General features: G+C 38.3%; 1 protein-coding gene across 1 annotated transcript in view; it reads right to left on the bottom strand.

Annotated features, from left to right (window-relative positions):
* Positions 1-17,116, bottom strand: part of AK5 (adenylate kinase 5) — an 82,054-nt gene that overhangs the window by 7,284 nt on the left and 57,654 nt on the right. Inside the window, exons 9-13 of the mRNA XM_085067863.1 lie at positions 16,688-16,730; positions 15,536-15,580; positions 7,492-7,655; positions 6,386-6,502; positions 2,481-2,669 (exon numbers count right to left, since the gene is read on the bottom strand). Of these exons, the coding sequence (XP_084923989.1) occupies positions 2,481-2,669; positions 6,386-6,502; positions 7,492-7,655; positions 15,536-15,580; positions 16,688-16,730 (558 nt within the window). The remainder of the gene's footprint in view (positions 1-2,480; positions 2,670-6,385; positions 6,503-7,491; positions 7,656-15,535; positions 15,581-16,687; positions 16,731-17,116) is intronic.

Genomic DNA, 17,116 nt, shown 5'->3' with positions numbered 1-17,116 from the left:
CCATTGCTTATCCTGAGATCACGGACCAATCTGGATCTCCAAATACCACCTTCAGGAAGGCATCACTGCCCTGAAGCTTTTGGATCCCACCAGCTTTGCCTAAGAAAAGGAGTGCACAAGCACTCCTTTTGTAGTTACATGGAGGTCCATGGATTATTTAAAATAAATCCATGAACAAAGAAGAGAATTTATTTTAAGTGATTGTCAAATTAGCACTGCTAAATTAACTTTGGTGACTTTGTCTCAAAAGGAGAGGGAAAGGACTCACAGCTCTTTCAGGAAGCAGAATTATAGAGGCAGCAGCATCTCCATGGGAGCATTAACATCTTCAGCCAGCACTGGTCAGTGTTGGAGAGTGATAAAACACACTTAGGAATGAAAAAATCTCCAACGCTGAAAACATGTGATGTTTTAATTAAAATGGGCAAGAAAAATATTAAACATGTTAGACTGCCTCTAGGTAAAGTCTTAGTCTTCTCTCTGTATGTATAATAAAAAACAAAAAACACAGACTATTTTAGCCTAGCCAGCACCAAACAAAAAAAAAAGAAGCAGTCAGAAGTTATCTTTTATATAGTTGATCTGAAGTTATTATTGTCAGTTTTTCTGCTTTTTTTTCTGCATCATTCAGAGAACACCCAGTGGCTGCTAATGTCAGTGCTTGGCTGTCTGTAAAATCTGTTGCTATAAATAAGAAACTAACCCCATGTCCTGGGAATTGCCAGCTTCCCCTTGACTCTCTGCTTTCTTCAACACATGCAGCTTAAACATATCCACCACTAAAATAGTTCTGAAAGACCTTTTCCATGTTAACGTTTTCAAAGCTGATTTTACAGAGCTTTCATACTCAGTGGTTCCACCTGGAAGATGGATGTATATTAAACATTACATTCACCAGAAGCAAGGTCAGACAATGTACAGACATTGTAAGAAAAGCAGTGTAGGTATTTTCTAACGTGCAAACATACAATGGCAGCTTCCCCAAAACTAATGGTAAGAATACAAATCACATATCCAGTTCTGACCCATAGACTAGGCAAGTTCCTTCAGGAGCTAACAAGATACCAGTTTTCAAGAAAAAACTGCATGTTTTGCCATTATATAGGACATGAAGCAGGAACTTGCAGCAGAGCATTAAGGAAAGGCAAGGAAAGTCCATGTCAAAGGCAAAGAAAGTCAATGAAATAAGGCAGACCATGAATGCAAAATCTGTGTGAAAGTATTAAGTGCAGATTCACTCTCTTTGGGGCTGTCACTTCCCTGATTCTTCAAAACAGGAAACACTGTGGTAGGCACAGCTCCCTAGAATAGGATACTGAGACAGAGAGCTCTGTTTGTTTTGCATTATGCTGTGTTGGTGTATTGTGTATTGTACTGAATTCTTAATTAGGCACATCCTTGCAATTTTGGCAAGATAGCTCCTCAAAGAAAAAACAAATAAACCGCATAATCGTTTGTAAGCTTAAAGACGAAAAGCAAGCAGCACTTTTTTCTGCCACTCAGACTTTGTCTTATGTGCATTTATTGCTGTGGTTAGGAAAGGCCACAAATCAGGACTATTCCTTTGAGGAGCATTTTTCTCAGCATTATGTCATTTACCCTGTTCTCAGGTCAGGATATTGGTGCATAAATTAGCTAGACATTTCTCTTTTGGGAACTTTGCAGAGGAGAAGAGTTTGGGGTGTGTGATTTGCATGTTTGCTACAGCCTCTAGAAAAAAAAATCCCATATTTCCAGAAACTATTATTGGATTATTTCCCTTTTAGGACAAGACAGAGCAGTAGGACTAGATCTTTCTGTAGATGAACTAAGGAACAGTTTGGCATGACAGAGCAGAAAAATAAAGAAAAAACATTCAAACATCCTATGTAAATAAGTCTACGGATGTGACAGCATATACATCAGCTCAGTGCACTGATAGAATTTTTCTTGCTTCTCTGTAAAATATTGATTATAGAACAAAAATAATGGTTTAAATATCACATCATGAGCAGGTGTAAACTGAGGTAATTAATTGAAATTAGTATAACTACGTTATTTATTCCAGCAAAAAGATTTTTCTTGTATGCAGGTCTGTTTTATGTCAGGATACACACTGTCAGTTTTGAATATTTTACTAAAGGGCTTTGGATTTACATAATCTTTCATCCTAATTCTGAAAGCCCTTAAAGAGTAATCAATCTTAATACTTAAAGAAAAGCTTTCCAGAATTTATGTTTAATAAGAGAGTCTATACAGATGAGTTATTGATGCAGGATATGCTGTTAAGACTAAGGATAAATATGTGGTTTTATTCTTTCAAACTGTACTGTGGAACTCAGAAATTTGCAGAAGTTGCAACCATACCAGAAAATTGTAAAATGAGAACAACCAGAAAGTGTAGAAACAGTTCATAAATGGTGTCGTGTCAGTGTTTTCCAAATACAGCACATAATTGAAGTAAAAACCAATAATTTAATTTAAAAGGTCAAGTAATTTACCTTGCATAACTGTGTCTTGCTTTCATAGTATGCAATCAGAGGGTTTGATGCTTGGTAGTAGCTTTCAATTCTCTCCTCAGTGGCTTCAGTGTTATCAGAGTTCTGGCTGCTCTGATTCCTCAGCAGAAGGCGACTGCTCATGGTTTCTGCAGAGCAGTCCAGGCAGAGCACCAGCTTTGGTTCCCCAATCTAGAGACAAAGGAAAACAATAAATATTCAAAGTATGGCCCAGTAAAACAGATTTTGTTTGGATAATACCAAAACAGTCATGAAGGAATTTATTAGCAAACAGTATTTGTCTATGCAGAAATTATGCTTCTTAACAAACACCTCTCACTGTAGCAGCATTTAGAGTTGCCAGCATTCAGGACCAAGGCTGTGCCTGACTGGGCTCTACACAGAGAGATAAAGAGATAGGATCTGACAAATTCTGGCTTCTTGGACTGAAGAGTGTCAGTTCATCATTTGCTTGATGCAAACAGTACAGGACTTATGGAATACTTGGCACAGTTATATTTGTAGCCTTTTCTTTATTCAATGTGTGAAAAAGGAGCGGTAAACTATACCTTAAAATTTCAAGGTGCAGTAGCAGGAAATGTCCTCATAAAAGTGTGCCCACTTGAGATGGAAATGAATAACAACAGACAGGCTCAGGCATACCATCAAATATTCACAGGAATACATCCTGTGAATTACTTTATGCCACACAGTATTTTATGTCGTTATTTGCAGTGTATCTAAAGCATTACTACCCGTGATGTAAAGAAAGGATGTGATACATTTTTCTGCACTTTCAAATTGGCAAGCAATGTCCAAATTCTGTGAGAAGCTGACCATTTAATGCTGTTTGGCTAGTGCCAAACCAGTCATGAGAGAGAGAGTCTGTCCTTTTCCATAACAAAAATAAATACAAATTTATATCTTTTTATTCTTAGGCCTGGCAAAAATAATAAATAATTCTTTCTATATATATTTGATCATAGATATTGCAGTACTTTATGGGTAAAAAAGAAATGGCAAGAAAGAGAAAAATGCTCTTCATGGTTTTCAGGAGAGAGCCAAAAGCTCTAAACACGAACAAATCCTCATCATTCTTTCCCTGAAACACTGAAAAATATGTGTGTCATTTAGCATAAATCTTGGAATGCACTGTCATTCTGCACTGTCATACTCTCTGAAACAAGGTTTTGTATGAGCAGAAACTGCTGGGCTCAGTCCAAAGGCATAAACTCCACTCTCTCAAGCAAAATAAAGGTGTTGCAGGTTCACTGAAAAAAACCAAAAAGATAACTTTTCCATGCAGTTAATCCTTCAATGACACTCTCAGTCTTTTTCTCATTCCTTCCCTTTCCAGCAGGGATCTGGAGAACACCTTATAGGAAAAGGTGAGAAGTCTTGAAAAAAGATGATTGTTCTTCACACTAGTGACCATTACAAAATCAGATTATTACCATGGCTACAGCAAAGAAAATCTAAATAACTGATATATGGAAATTGCCATTGTTATCTTTGTTTACAGCCCTTAAAGGAAGAAATATTCTAAAGGTAAATATTTCATATCAGGCCTTCTGCATTTCACTGAGGATGTCTGGATTGTGTTGACCTTTCTACTCCCTTAATGACTTTCTAAGAGAAGCTGAAGCCAAGGGATTATGTCGGACAGTTCAATGACAGGCTTTTATCTACTCATTCTTTCCACACAGCCCAGAAAACATTAATGCTATTAGCTGTAGCAGCATTGGGTTTGGGGATTAAAAAAGCCAACAAGGCAGTTTTAATAGTGCAAGAGACATAGAGAATTAAAAAAAGATGTGGGCTTAATCAATTATTTAAACAAATGCCCTTTTTGTATAACTAGACTACGATGGCGAGAAGTTATTTCCTCCCAGTTCCACATCAGGAATATCATAGTCTGTTCTAAATTATAATAGAATAAATGGGGAATAACTCCTTTCATCAGTTATATCATCACTGTACAACAATATTGCTGTTATCTGAAATTCAAAACATTACAGAAATATCTTTCTTCCACACTAAACCTACAAAAAGTGAAAATAATGCCCTTATCAGGTACTACAGCAATTTTTTCTACTTTTTTAAAAATTACTATTTACCTGACACAATTTAGCTTAAATAACACATACCACACAAGTTTAGTGTTTTTGGTCTTTACTCGGTCTTACTGGGTATTTCCCACCTGGTGCTGCGGAATATATAATTTAATAATGGTTTTTGGCCACCTTGCAGAAAGACTGAGGAAGGAACAGAGATCTGTGCTTTTCTAGACTTACGGCTGGGTAAAAGTACAATTGTATCATTGAAGGGAATTGGGCAAAACTGGCTGGAGAATGAGCTGTTTCTACATGGCTCATTCTGTTTAAGAGTCAAAGCTATCAAGCTCTGAAATATAAGCATTGTTCTTGATTTCTTCTAAACAGAACAGGCCTTTGTTAACAATTATAAAACTATTTACATATCATGCAAATATGTAGCATTATTCATCCGTACGTTGCTGTCATTAATTAATAAGGCCTGATGTGCACCTCTTTTCATTCAATTATAACTTAAGAACTTCATCACCCTTTGGAAAGGGCATTATCACAAAAATGACTCATTTAAAAATTTTCACAGTGTTACTGAGCAGCTCACAGCCAGCCAAACTCACCCTGCAAAAAGCTAAGCGGATACAAAGCACAACAGGGGTGACTTAGCACATTCAAAACAGTCACTTGAGGTCCTTGTATTTTACTCCAAATGCCAAATGCAGATCAGGACAAAAGGATCTTTTGCTTTCAGGGAACTGCACGGGGCTCTGCTTCAGCACTGGATGCATTAAGGCTTATTTGCCTGGCAATACCTCAGTCCAGGACACTCCAATGTCTAAATCCCACTTCATAACATAGACCAGTGCTCACAGGACATGACATGTATGCCTGCCAGAGAAACAGCACTGCTGAAATAGCTCCTCCTTAGACACAAAACGAAGTAAGTCCCCTATGTAATTTTAATAGACTACAGCATTTTAATAAAGGAACTAATAGGTCAACATTTCTGCGAATGGCTTCTATAGGAAATCCCATTGCCTGTTATTTTGGCTGGCTTCTGATGCCTAAATCTTGCTAGGCTTTTGTAGTAATCAACTAAATAAAGCAGCTAAAGGTTCAGTGAGAAAACAGGGGATTCATTAAAGTTTTATTACCTTACAAACTTTTTTAGGACATTTGTGGAGTGTAATAGGATGTAACATACACTAATTATTTTCCCTAGTTCACCACTTCTCCTAAACCCTGGCACATTAATTCATAGGCTTAGACAGAGTATTTTCTGCAGACTGAGAAATGTACGGCTGAGAGTTCTCACTAGGTCTTAGCACATGCTGAGGAAATCGATAACTCTCAGAGCTGCCACACAGGCACTTGCAGAACGCTCTTTTTATGGCTGGGCCACCTGTTACTCATCACAAAAATTAAATCTGTGTTTGGCTGTTTCAAGTGGCAGCAAGCTTTAGCAGAGATGGCTTACTGCTAAGAAATATTAACTGTGAAGATCCTTTCATGAACCTACGTCAGGTAGTGCTTGAACAGATGCTCATAAGAAGTACAGCACCATCCACTAGAACCAGAAAACTGTTCTAAAATGATGCTTTCCACTAAATGAGAATTATTCCTGGTTTACATAAAATTTAGGTTAAATCAGCCTTTACTTCTCCTTGTATTCTAGAGTCTGTGTAGGTAAGGACAGAAGCTAGATTTGCTATACTGATGGGGTGCCAACGTTTCAGTGATCAGCAGCACAGCTCTACTGGATTGGCTTTTTACACACCACTGCTGCAATCAGCTAAAGAGAGGGACCCAAGCAGCACCAGAATTACAGGAGTTGTAACAGCATTATAATTGTATGGTCACCTTGTTCTCAAACTCTTCTGCATCTTTCAGCTCTTGGGGATACCCATCAATCAGGAATCCTTTTGTGTCCCCTAGTTTGGAAACCATGGCTTCCTTCAGTACCTCTAGAACAATACCCTGTACAGGAAAGAGAGGAAATTGGTTAATTAATAAGATTGATATCTTTGTTTGTTACACTCACTTTAGTCCTACACCCTTGAAACAAGCCTCCTTGGCTAAAACACTTGAGAATGCAGGTGTTTTTCTTGGCCTGCAGGTAGCAGGCCACCCTGCTTTTTCTTCTCCCAAGACCAGCTATGCCACAAAAATCTAGTGTTGCAATCCATCCAAGACTGCCCAAAGTGCCCACTAGATAGCTTATTTCATAGTTTCAAACTGAATGTCAATACCTGTGAAACTCTAGAGTACTGCTGCAGCATTTTCCAATCTGATTGCATTTTGCTGTGTCACTGGTATATTACATGGAAAGTGACCTCTTCTGACCAAACACACTGAAGAGCAAAGCAATCAAAATCAAGCCTGAGCACAGCTTTTAGTTTCCCCTGAGCAGCACTTCCCAGTACCTTTCATTAACAAACACATCCTCTGACCTAGCTGCACTTGCTGAAGACCCACCAAGAGTTGGGACTGTGGACCTGCCATGTAAAAGTCAGGTCCAGCTGAGAACAACACCCTCTGCCTTCACAGTGTCCATTAAGCTGCAGTCCAGCTACTCTGGGATGTCAGCCAGCTCTGCAGGAAACTGCTGCAGGTACTGCAATTTAAAATAGCTGCCAGGAGAACCAGCTCTGAATCTGAAATGTAACGCTATAAAAAGGACGTAAAGTTTCTGTTTCCTGTACTTACACTTACATTTTGCAATGCATCTGTCTCACTGTATTTCATGGCTAATTTATTGCCTATGTGAAACATAAAGAAATACTGGCACTGAAAGGGGAAACAAGTGCCACGGGTTTGGCAATGAGGAAACATCTCCCTCAGGTTATAGATTAATTTTACTGAAAGGGGAATCATCAGCTCCAGTACCTATTTCCACTGTTTTAGACAATATATCTACCACTGCCTTTGTTCAACCATTAAACAAACCAAATAAAACCATCACTTACGCCAGGCACAGGTTCACCACATTCCGTGATGTCCTTGATGAATTTACTTCTCTCTGATAATGACGATAACTCGTTTTGGAGAAGGTCACTAGTGGACAGGTGGGTAAATCCATATTTCTTGGCTAACTGTTCACACTGGCTACCTTTGCCAGAGCCAGGCCCACCTTGGTGAGGGGAAAAATAACTAGAATCAGAAAAGAACAAAAATCTTCCAATTCTCAAACTACAGCCACCATGAAAATGTGAGGAAATTGATGACACTGACTATTTTGCAATTTTTTTTTTTTTAGAGACACTATCTGCAGTAGAACAAGTCATATACTTCTGATACAACTACACTGCTGACTCAAAAATGTCTACTGAAGTCGAACGAATCACAACAGTGTGATATCCGTCACAGAGGGAACCTGTTCCTAAAACACCATTAGCATGTTAAGGACAAACATGAAACAACCTGTGGAAAAGGGTATTTGACTCGGTGCCTGCTCAGTTTGACAGCTGCAACAAATAATAGCAAAGTGATGTTCGTGCATCATTCTGTGAGGGAAATAATGAGCTCCACCTGCAGCTGGAACCACCCTCAGGAGCTGTGGGAGACACAGGCCAGAGGGAAAGAGCCATAACCCAGGGAATGCTGTGGGTGTCATCCTGGCAGGAATGGCACCTGGACCCTCCTCCTTCCTTGGGAAGGCGAGCACCTCCACCTCAGAGCCCGAAGCTCTGCCTGCGCCGCTCTGCCGGCACTGCCCTGGCCCAGCTCCTCCATGGAGGCACCTGCTTCTCCCTCAGCTCCCTGAGGCCTATGGCATGAAAACCAAAGGCCTCTTCAGGCTCCTGCTGAGGCATTGCAGCCACCCCTGCTCGGCTGGAGAGACCATGGAAACTGCTGGTAGCCACTTGCCAGGCACCCCCCAGCTGTGACCGCCGGCTGGGAGCTGCAGCACTGCTGGAGCTGAGGTGAGGCCCTGAGGTGCCATGGCGGTGCCAGTGTGGGAGGCGGGAAAGGAAATCGCTGCTGGGAATTTGTGGAGAAAACCTCCCCGCATGCAGTAGCAATTTTGCAGCCTTTGATGGATCTATTCACAAGATCTACTGCAGCAGGAGGTAATTACAGCCTTGGAGGGAGACGGTGCTCAAATTCTTTCCCGTAAAGTTGTTTTCAGCAGGTGAGCTGTGTATTTATCAGCTGCCAGGACTTGCAGGTAGAATACACAGCTCTGCTACGTGCATTTCAGATGCTAGAAAACGTGGCTTTCCTGTTTGGTTATCTTTCCACGAACAAATATAGCAATAACATGTTCACAGTAGAGCGGATTTAGCACCGTCTCTGCCTCACTTGAACTTTCTTCTAACTTTTGCATTCAATGTAAGAAATAATTGCTCAGAGCGTATAATTTTCATAGAAATTACAGTACTGTCATTGAGACTAAAAGTTGGGTCATAAGGGAGTAGCATCAAAGGAAGGGTTTGTCTTCTGTGAGGTGCAGTCTTTTCCTTCAGCTTCACAAAGAGAACCATCAGCCCATGGTGTGACAATCACACCTGTGCTACAATTTTTCTAGAACTATCTTTGTTGCAGGCTTCTCTTGTGGCCAGTGTGGGTAGAATGTTGTTTTTCTATTGCTATAATATGAAGAACATTATTGTTTTGCAAAACACAGTAGTTGAAACAAAACAAGGAAGAAATAGGAGGGGCTATAAAGAAACAGATGTAGAGCAATGACAAGAAAATTACCTGTAATGAGTCCCTTAAATATCTGAGTGGCAATTAATTATACTTCTGGCCAGGTTTGGGTTTTTTTAGATCAGTAAGTTTTGCATGCACGTGCTTGTTTACACATACTGTCTCTTGGCCTTGAATATGCTAACAGTGTAGTAATTTAATCCTATTTATTTGGTGTATATACACAGTGTTAAAAACCCCCCAGCTACAAAAATTATTATATTCTGTTTCTTATATAATTGTTCCTCTTCTGAATGCAGAGCCCAACGAGAAATTTTGTAATTTCTCCTCATATACAAAACAAACTAGATCTCTTTTTAGAAATAACAATACAAGGACATTTTTAGGTTTTTAGCAGGTAAATATTCAGAAAACTTGATGTGTTTCTAATACCTTTGTGTGTTAGTATTTTAGGAGAGAACACTGTTAGAATGACATAATATGCAGGATATACACTGTAATGAGTATGCCTCTAGAACATTAATTAAAATGACCTATTTTTTTAATAGAAGAGCTCCAACAAAGCAGTGATTAGCACACTGAGCTCTTTAAAGAGTAAAAAACATATTTGGATAAGTTATGTGCTGAAAATGGTAGTTTTTATGGCCACTGGTATTAATTTAGATTCACACGATGAGTAGCAAAGCATCCTACCGCTTGACAAATGCATATGACTCACTTTATCAAGTCTTGTGCTTTCTTATCCATGAATGAGACCACAGTTCTTGCTTGGCCTGATCTGAGAAGAGACTGAATTCCCCAGGAAATTCAGCATTGAGGGCTGAGCACACACTTGGCATTTCCACTAATATTAATTTACATGTCTGAAATTAAAGTATTATCTTGTCTCCCTCTGAAGCTCCTTAATGTGACTGAAACAGAGCTATTTAGGTGGGAAAGGATGTGAAAGTGCATTTTCTTACTAATTAGGTGTTTCCTTCTTGCTCAGAGTATATACTTAAAATATTGCTACATAAGCAGCTTTAACAGCAAATTAATCCTGCAGCCATGAAGCTCACCCTCCATTTGCAGTGTTACAAAAATTGTACCTGTTCTTTTAGTGGATATTTTTATTAAATCTATTCATCTTTCTAAAGAAAAAGAAAATTACTTGAAAGTTTATCTGGAATAACAACTGCATATGAAACATAACAAAAGCTAGCAAAAAGTTTTTTTCACTTAAGAAGATTTCACTGCAACTTGTTATGTTGTTTTTCATATGGAAAATACTTGAGGCATTGAAAAAGATAATCAAGTTTTCCCAATAGCTCAATTGTTAGTGGAAAAATATGTCCCCACTTTTGTTGTGAAGGCGTAAGATTCTTTGTGAACACTGTCATTTTTTCTGTATGCTGTCATCTTGTAATCTGCCTACGTATATTTTGGGGGGGGAAAAAAAGTGTTGGTTCATGATAACTTGTTATTCAGATTAATCATGTTGTCTTCTGGTTTCTATATATGACATGAAGACAAAAAGCTAAAGTCTAGAAAACAGCCAGAGGAATTATGAGTGTGATGTGACCTGTAGGACAATGCAGAACTGACTACCAGCAGTTCTTCAATGTTAGCACACTTTTGTATTTTCCTAGCATTGCTCAGTGCAGTACACCTTGCCTTAAAGCTCATTTGGTAACTTAATAAAAAAAAATTGCAGATGAAGAAATTAAGAACGTTGTATTAATCAGTGAGGTTATTCTTGGAAACAGAACTGTTTGAGTGTCCCCTTGTGCTTTTTGATACAAACAGTAAGCAAGAATGTGGGAGCAGAGTACTAACATGGAAATGAAATGCAGTTCTCTATATTGGTTTTCTGTAGACAAGGCCAGATTGAAAGGTCTATGCAATCCCTTAGAGCAGTGTTCCTTTCCATTATGTTGATTCATCGGCCTGTGTGAGGGGATCTGCTGGTAAATAACTTTCTGGCAGCACTGCTGACTTAGGTGGTTACTCTTCCCCATTTAATTATTGACTGCAGAAATACTTCACACAGAGCCCTTCAAGGGGAGAAAAAGAGTGGTCTCCATGAGTGGGGTGACATGACCAATTGCACAAGCAGCACTTCTGAATGTTCAACTGCAGTCAGCCCCAGATCAGTGGAAGGTCTCTGCTTTCCTCCCTCCTGGCTGAATCTCCCCCAGACTGGCAAGGAGCAGGAGCCTGGGCATGTGACTCAAATGTAGCACTCTGACCTAGAGCACAGCACCACCAGCAGATGAGTTAATGATGACAGAGGGAGCTGGGACTGCTGCTGCTGCGAGTGAGCAGGGCCAGAACAAGCAATATGAGCAGTTCACGGACCAGCTTTGCTGTCAGAAATACTGATAGAGCAAAAGTGTCATACAGACAGACTGAGACGCCTCTATTTTAAATCTTACAAGTTTATCATATACCAAAATATCATGGGCATTTATATAAAATGCCAGCAATAGGATTTACAAGATAATCCCACCATTTATTTTAAAATGTTTCAATTTCAAGACCTTGTTATCATAATGAGTATCATCCCTGTATCATGGAGGAGTGCCTGCAGGGGAAACCTAGCTGCACAAAGGAGCCACAGAAGTCTGAATTGAAACCAAAACAACCCCAGTCAATCTACCCCTAAATTCAAGCAAAAATTTTGGAGGACTTGATCAGTTTGGCAATTTTATTAATGCTACTTGGATTATATATACAAGTAAAAATAAGTCTTAACTTCAGAATATGGCACTTGAAGGTTTCTCAGTAGCATCTCATCTGTTGTTCACAAATTATTTTAGTCTAAGTGAGACCATACAGGAATTATGCTGTTATTTAACGACAACAACAACAACAAAGCCCTCAACACTTCCTCTGTATTTCTTTTTTCTGAGAAATTATTTTCATTGGAAAACAACCTGTTGTACATATTGGCAGAGTGATGTAATTTCCTGGGATGTCGCTGAGTTTTCATCCTTCTTAAAGCAAATGTGAATTTTATTTTACAGGAAGTCAGGGAAATCTGCTTCCCTCAGCTTCTAGAGTTAACTTTGATCGACTGGGGGTTTAATTATCAGCACTGCTCATCCCAAGCCTCTCTGATTGCAGAAGGAGCTGCAACACAGGCACTGTAGCATAATTTAGGTTGGAAGGGACTTTATCTGGTTAAACTCCATACTCAAAACAGGCCTAAATTCGTGATAAATTGAATTAGATTACATTGTTCAAGGTCTGACATACCTGGGACAAATAAAAGAGTTTGAGTTTTGTGATAGATTTAATTTTGGTGTGTTTGCAAGAAGCTCCTGTCTGCAGCTGATAATGTCTTACTTCCAGGTATAAATGGTGAGAAAATCTTCAGTGTCAGCTGAAAAGCTGGTCTATCTCACTTAAGACCAGACTTACTTACTGGAGCTTAAGCAATTACCAGCTTTGGATCATCAGCAAGAATATAACAAAGATTCTGTAGAGGAAAGTGGTTACATTAGCTAAGCTTTAAACACCTCATTTACAAGTCAGCAGGAGCTTCTTTCTGATGCAAGTGCAGAAAGATTACTGAAACCTCCTGTTTCACTTTCAGCCTCAACCAAACCCAAATATTTTTATGAAACTCCTGTAGAGGACAGGGAGGATGCTCCCAGTAACTGTGTTATGTATGACAGTTTTGTGGATGCAACATGGAATATTGCGTTAAGAATTAGAAGATCATACATCATTCACTATGCTCAAAATTGATGACATAGTTTTTTTTATTTGCTTTGTTTTTTAATGACTGGCCATAATTTTTGAATGGCCATAAAGTTTTGAATATTTATTAGAGCATCTCCCAGTTTTATCTTTGCATCTCTTTACATTTTTTTTTTTTTCTCTTGAATTTTACTCTACTGGCCAAATTTATCTTGGTTTTGCTTCTTTTATTATCCTACTGTTTTCTCCTATATTTTTTATTTGCTTGTACTATTTCTCTGCTTTACAATATGGATACAACATTGACATTGTTGCTTAATTAATCCAAGTCAACTGTTATTCCAATTAAGTCCTACATTATCTCTAATATAAACTTTTGCTAATTAGATTATTTCTTTTTCTTTCCCTTTTTGAACAGTTTTCAAGGGTAATTAGTGGGGGATGGAACTGCCTGTTTCTTTCCCTTTGTCTTATAAACAGTGTCTCTGTTTGTCAGCTATAGCAGATAGTCCATTTTTTTTATTAGTTTGTAAACTACTTCAAATGTACCTCTTTAAAACTGTAGCTTTAAAATACCTTTATAAGCATCTTATTATTTCTTCATGAATACAGACATCTATGTAATGAATCAACATCCCTAATGACACCTGAGCCCAAGACAGTTTTTCCCATTCCAGTATCCTACAGTAGCCTTCTCCAACCCATCTTCTCTGCTCTCTCTCTAGTCAACGTATGAACACCTCTGGTGCTGCCCACTGTAACAGAGTACTTAACCACTGACATTTGGGGGCTTTTTTTCTCTCTCCCCATCCCCAGCAGTTTTGTTCTGCTCCTGTGAGACTTCTTCAGATTTTTCTTTCACTCTTGTACCACTCACAATGATCAGATTTCAGCTCTTGACTGGCATGTAAGATAACTTCACTTTTTATTTTTTTCTTTACAAATCTGGGTGAACAAATCCAAATGCTATTTTTCAATAAGATATGCAAGACACAGAGAGAGAATTAGAATTTTTCACTGTAGTGAACAGCAGGAAGGTGTACTTCAGGAAGCATAAATTACAGTTTGCTTAAAGACTGAAAATGAGGTGTTATGCACCATTCCCTTAAGAAAAGTCTCCAGTGAACTCTTCTAATTTTACTTTTTTAGACATGTAACATCCATCATAGGTTTGCAATGAATACAGTCAACTTGTATTTGGTATAAAATAGGGAGAGACAAAATTTCAAAATGAGAGCAGTCTTTTCATAGAATCTTCTAGGTTGCAAAGAACGTCTTGGAATCATTTAGTCAAACAACTCTGTTACACCAGGATCATCTACAGCTGATCAGGGGTATCTCAGGTTGGGGTTTGAACATCTCTAAGGATGGAGACTACAGTTTCTGGGCAACTTGTTCCAGTGTTTGGCTGCCCTCATAGCAAAAACGGTGTTTGCATGTTCAGGTGAAATTTTATGCATTTTAAGTTGTCCCCATTTTCTCTTGTCCTGTCACTGGGCACTATTGAGAAGATTCTGACTCTTTCATCTTCATTCCTTCCCAACAGGTATTTATACTTCATGGTAAAATCCTCTGGAGCCTTCTCTTCTCCAGGCTGAATAGTCCCAGTTCTTTCAGCCTCTCCTCAAATGAAAGATGCTCCTATTCCTCAAACATCTTCGTGGTCCTGCAGCACACTCACTCCAGTAAGTTATTATGTATCTTGTACTGGGAGCCCAGACTAGACACAGTAGTCCAGATGCATTCACAGCAGTGCTGAACAGGGAGGAAGGATCACCTCCCTCAGCCTGCTGGTTTTGGGATGTTTTTTGATGCTTCCTGAATCTGAATGAAACTTCCATTCATTTATTATTAATGCTGGAAGTCCTTTATTTTTCTTAGAAAAACAATGCACGAATTGATTTAGTTTTATGTAAAATCACTCATGTTCTGGTATCTTTCCGTAGGTCCTTGGAAATGTGTGTTCCTGCTCTGTATAGGAAAGCAGTTCTAAAAACTGCTGAATACAAAAGCAATTATTCTTTCCATGTTATTAGTACCAAGCTTTAAGATCAACCTTCTGGTTATAATTTGTTTTAAAAGACTGCTCAAAATTTATGCTAATTACATTACTCACATTCATGTGATATAGGGTATTAACATGGTGCTTTTACTCTGTGGATTTCCAAAAGCAATAAAAGTAAACCCTGAAACCTGCAAAGCTTCAGTGCTAAACATCATGCCTGGTGAGCAGCCCATACTGAGTACATGCAGAATCGAAACCTGTATTTAACAGAAGTTGCTTCACAAAAAGAGAGGAAGAGACCTGATATTTTTCATCCAAATCTAAAACTTCTGAATTATAATCCAACTGAGTAACATTTTAATTAATGCTGGTGAGGCAGCTTTGGTGTGGGAGGTCACACAGCTCGACTGAACTGCAAAAGAAGTAAGGTTATTTTGAACATGTTCACACTCAAATGAGCTGCCTGCTCTGAGCTTTACACAGCTGTTGATAGTATGGTCAGACCCAAGCTAATTACATGTTATCAAATCCTAACTCCCTTTCAAAAGACTAATCCACCATTGTAGAATACATATTCTCAACCAATCTGTTTTGCTAAATAAATCATATAATTAAAGCTAAACAACAGGGGAACATTCAAATGTGGCAGTTAAATTAGGAATCCTACTTACCAACAACAAAAATGATGTTTGATTTCCTCAGATCTTCTGAAAAGTCTAAAATGAAAATAAAAATTCTTTAGTGGCAAGAGCTACTAATTTTAATGTCAGCTACTTACCACACCAAATTGTGTAACACTCATGCAAGGGGATCTGATTTTACTAATTTACTTTCTGCTATAGTCTCTCCATTCCAAAAGGAGCTATAATCCACAAGCCTACTAATCTCTCAGTTTTGTAGTTGTCATTGCAGATATGATAAAGACATTTTACCTGAAAATAGACCTTGCAATACACATCAGCTCTTTATAAAATGTAAGAGGAAAAGAGAAGCAGATTCATCTTGATGCATTAATGTGATGTAATGTCTCCTCAGCCATTGCAGCTTTCATCAAGTATGTTATTACATTATAATAGCTATAGAAGCTTGTCCACCTCCCATTTAGATTTTATACTCTCTGAAATGTAGTTCTAAATTCCTCTGACTCTCAAATTGAGACAAATAATAACCATCTTAAATGAAATTCAGGCAATACTCTCACCAAAACTATGGTATGTATTACAGCTTTGCCTTACTGATATTATATCTTCTGAAAAAGCAATTCCTTCTGGTCTGAAGGAATTGATTACACTGTTTGATTAATTAATTGATTACACTGATTATACCAGTACAGAAGGCGCTCTTGCACCATGTGAGCCTGCTGAAATTTTATTATGTCTTTGAGTTAATCACTTACAAGACACATTAATTTACCTCATAGCGTTTTGGGGTTTATTTTGTGGTATGTAGATCTCATTACAAAAAAACAATTAGCCATGAAAAGTTTTTCTTTATCCTTTCTTTCCTCTTAGATTCTTAGCACCTCGTACTTTCCAAGGAGACTTTCAAAACTGCCAATTTCTGAAAACACCTATGAGATCCGATGCTGATAAACAATAGTATTTTCTAATAATTTTGGGTCCACTGGCCTAAAGAGTATAGAAATGTCTTTTACAATCTTTAATTTGCATTCAAAGAGAATTCACATGACAAAAATCCTTTGAGACATAAAGTTCACAATATAAACAACCTGAAGTCACTTTAATTTCTAAGTAACTATTTAAATGGCAAGAAATCAAAGATTTCAAAATTAAATGGCAATTGACACTGAAAATGAAACTCACCTCCTGTGCTCTCATAGGCAGAAAAACTTGACTGATCCTCCTCCTGTTGATTAAGCAATTGACAAATTGAAATAGATATTCTGCATAGTTTGTATTTCTTCTTATTTCTGCTTTGAGCAACCTGGTCTAGTGGAACATGTCACTGCCTGTGGTAGGTGGTTTGGAATGAAATGATCTTTGAGGTCCCTTCCAACCCAGGGAAATGGGGGATTTGGCATGGTTTTTTTCTCCTGAGATTTAGCCACTCAAAATTTTGTCACTTACTGTATATTACAATCAAAGAGAAATGACAAATACTGGCCAGCAAGACTGTCAGAATGGGAATTCTTTGTTGTTTTGATAAATGACAATTATATATATATGCTGGACATAATCTAGGTTATGTGGTGTCAATATGCTCACACCAACAACACTTTAACCTGGTCTGTA

The sequence above is a fragment of the Lichenostomus cassidix genome, chromosome 8 (assembly GCF_008360975.1).
Source record: "Lichenostomus cassidix isolate B80296 chromosome 8, HeHo_3.0, whole genome shotgun sequence".
Taxonomy (NCBI): Eukaryota; Metazoa; Chordata; class Aves; order Passeriformes; family Meliphagidae; genus Lichenostomus; species Lichenostomus cassidix.
Note: the sequence above shows the minus strand (reverse complement) of the source record. Positions and strands in the feature narration are given on the sequence as shown.